Raw genomic sequence first — 2,980 nt, forward strand, 5'->3', positions numbered from 1 at the left:
CTTGATCCGAAATGCAAATTAATGGTGGCTGGCTTTTTTGTGTGTACAAGAGTTTGAGAGATAGAGAGGGAAAACATAAGAGATAGAGAGTGAAGACTATGAGAAAAAGAGAGGGAAAATTATGCCAAGGGTATTTTGGGTAGTAACGTCATTAGTAGCACCAAAACGAGAATTATATAGTGATAGGGTATTTTTTAAATGTAGTGTCACTTATTGCATTAAAACTCAAATTTCCCTATACAAAACTCTATAAACAAAACCCACTCAAAATCCACCACAACACTATATTCATTCTTAAATTAAACTATAACACTACACTTTTGATTGAGCAACTTCAATAGCATAGTCAAACAAAACTAAAAGGAAGAATAAATTCGACATCAAAACAGAATAATAATTCTACAGAACACATACACAAACCATGCAAACCTAAAAGCTTCAACAAGGCTCTTCAAACATTCTCTCAAACTATGGGTCGCAACGTCAAAAATTTCAATAGATTAAAAGAGAAACCCATAAAAGGAGATAATCATGAACAATATATCTTCCAATAAACTGTCTACTCTCCCCTCTTCTCCACCCAAACCTCCCATTTTCCCCTCAATACCTCCGACAAGTTGATTGGATAATGTGGGAAATATTTTAATCGTAAGCCCCCATAACACAACTAGTGTACCAATCAGATATAAATTGAGGGGGTACACCTTCTTTTACAACGAAATAACCTCCTATAACAAAGACTACCATATCGTGGGCCCACAAACATAGTTATAACCAATCACAACTCACGTGCATGCGTCCAGCCATTTAAGGGGGTGTGTATTGGATAAATTGTATATAGTATTGTACAATGTAAATTTCTCTAAATAAATAATTAAAAAAAACTTAATTATGGTACAAAGAAGATTAGAAAAGTTGAACGTTTGTTCACAAATTTTAATATGCGTTTTTTATTATTTTTTTTTCAATATTATTATATAGGCAAAATAGTCTGGGGACACATAATTATTTGGGGGCAGCAGATTTTCATTCACTAGCTCCACGAATCTCTCTCTCTTTTTAAAAAACAATTTAGAAGCATAACTGACCCATTACTCATAATTATAGGTTGACACCAATCAACTGTTGTAACTCCTTTCCAAATATTCATTCACTATTCTCCTTTTGTCCTTTTTCAAATTCAAATACACCTATTTCCCACCTTCATATCATCTCTGTTCTTTGTGTTATTAGCCTCTGAAACCGTATATCTTCTTCTACCTTCTTTTTATCAAATACTATCACTTGCACATTTTAAATAGAAAATAAAATAAAAATGTGCACACCATGGACAATGACAAGACTAGTCCGATGGAGAGTCAAGGATTGTGCTTCATGTTTCTTGGCTAATAGGTATTTCTTTTTATTATAATACGTTCACTATATTTACATCAACATTATAATTATGATTATAAGCATGTTAATTTCTATATTTCTTCATATCACAGATGGTGATCATGAACCTGTTCATCCAATACCAATGAGAGAGGACAAGATGTTATTTGATACAAAGGGAGAGAGATCATCAAGAGGCAATCATAAGAATATTGATCAAGCTAGTAATAAAATAAAATTGTCTCATCACAGAAGAATTATTAGCAAGGAAGATGCTAATAATAATATCAGCGTGATTGCAAGTACTACTACTACTGATGAGAACTCAAATTGGCCTCATTTTGCAGATGATGACTATATCATATTCTGCTTTAGAGAAGATGGAGCTTTTGAAGTTGTGAAGAATAATGGCAGCAAAACTGATAATCATGATCAATTACCATCTTCTTATCTAGATCATCATAATTCTTCAAGAAATTTCAGACCCGTAAATCGAAAGGTTAGTCATATTCTTTTTTCTTTAGTCTCAAAACTGAAATATAGTTAATGAAAATAAAGAAGAAATTTTTATTTATTCATTCATTTATTTCAATAATGAATACATAAGAATTTATTATTTATCATTTTTATTTTGGTATTTGGAAAAAAAACAGCTTAATTATGGAGACAATACCAAAACAGTGATGGTTGAAAAGTGTAACAAAGATCATAAAAACTTAACTGGGAAATTAGCACATGAAGTCTACCCCACGAATTATGGTCAAAAGGTACTAATTAATCAACATAGTATGCCTTAGTTTGATTTCTGCTTTATACCATTTCTTTATGGTCAATGACTCAATGCAAAATGTACATATAATATATAATGTAACAAAAACTCAATCATCAATACTTTACCATATAAGTACTTTGTTTTTTAAAAGCAAAAACAAATTCCTAATCATATATGTTTGCTAAATCTGATTGAAGATGGCAGAAGAGAAATTTTATTTAGATTCAAAGTCGGTTTATGGTGGCAATTTTGAAGAGCACAGAATTGTAATATCTGGCGAATCAAGTGATCATTCTGCTCATTCATCAAATGCCAGCTCAGGCTCTTTTGCTTTCCCTGCGTACGTGTATATTTTTATAATAGTTATTGGATTTCATCATATATATATATTATTCGGTAATAAAAGTAAATATTAAACAATATTATTTTTTGGTTCAACAGGTTGGGTTGGGAGTGGACTGGTAGTCCAGAGAGAATGCCAAAAACAGAAGGACTAACCTTAAGAAAACACAAGGCTCGCTTTGTAGTCTTTCAGTGTTGTAGATTTTAGAAGTTTTTATCTTTATTATTCGAACAATTAGTTATTTTATCCACATTTTCTATAGTAGTATGCATTTGCCTTGACATTGTCTTCAAGTATCTCATAAATGGCAAAATTAGCCTTGTTTTAGGGAAATTTCACTTTCTATGCATAATAGACCCTCTTAAATCAAAACTATGGTATCATATGTATACATATTCATGCTAATATTTCATTTGTGCCCTTGCCATTTTTTTTTCTCACCTTCTCTCTAATAATGCAAGCTCTTCCACTTCTCTCTCTTCCTCCCACTT

The 2,980-nt window shown here is 31.6% G+C and overlaps 1 protein-coding gene across 2 annotated transcripts; it reads left to right on the forward strand.

Moving 5' to 3' along the window:
• Nucleotides 1-1,263: 1,263 nt before the first annotated feature.
• On the forward strand, nucleotides 1,264-2,741 carry LOC133829155 (protein BREAKING OF ASYMMETRY IN THE STOMATAL LINEAGE-like). Of its 2 annotated transcripts, XM_062259045.1 has the most exons (5): nucleotides 1,264-1,392; nucleotides 1,488-1,873; nucleotides 2,028-2,141; nucleotides 2,344-2,486; nucleotides 2,588-2,741. In XM_062259045.1, exons 2-5 carry the CDS (start codon nucleotides 1,520-1,522, stop codon nucleotides 2,694-2,696), a joined length of 720 nt encoding a protein of 239 aa, XP_062115029.1. In that variant the 5' UTR covers nucleotides 1,264-1,392; nucleotides 1,488-1,519; the 3' UTR covers nucleotides 2,697-2,741. The 2 variants fall into 2 exon arrangements, with proteins under 2 accessions (XP_062115029.1, XP_062115030.1); XM_062259046.1 differs by lacking the exon at nucleotides 2,028-2,141.
• The last annotated feature ends 239 nt before the right edge of the window (nucleotides 2,742-2,980 follow it).

The sequence above is a fragment of the Humulus lupulus genome, chromosome 4 (genome assembly GCF_963169125.1).
Source record: "Humulus lupulus chromosome 4, drHumLupu1.1, whole genome shotgun sequence".
NCBI classification, from domain to species: Eukaryota; Viridiplantae; Streptophyta; class Magnoliopsida; order Rosales; family Cannabaceae; genus Humulus; species Humulus lupulus.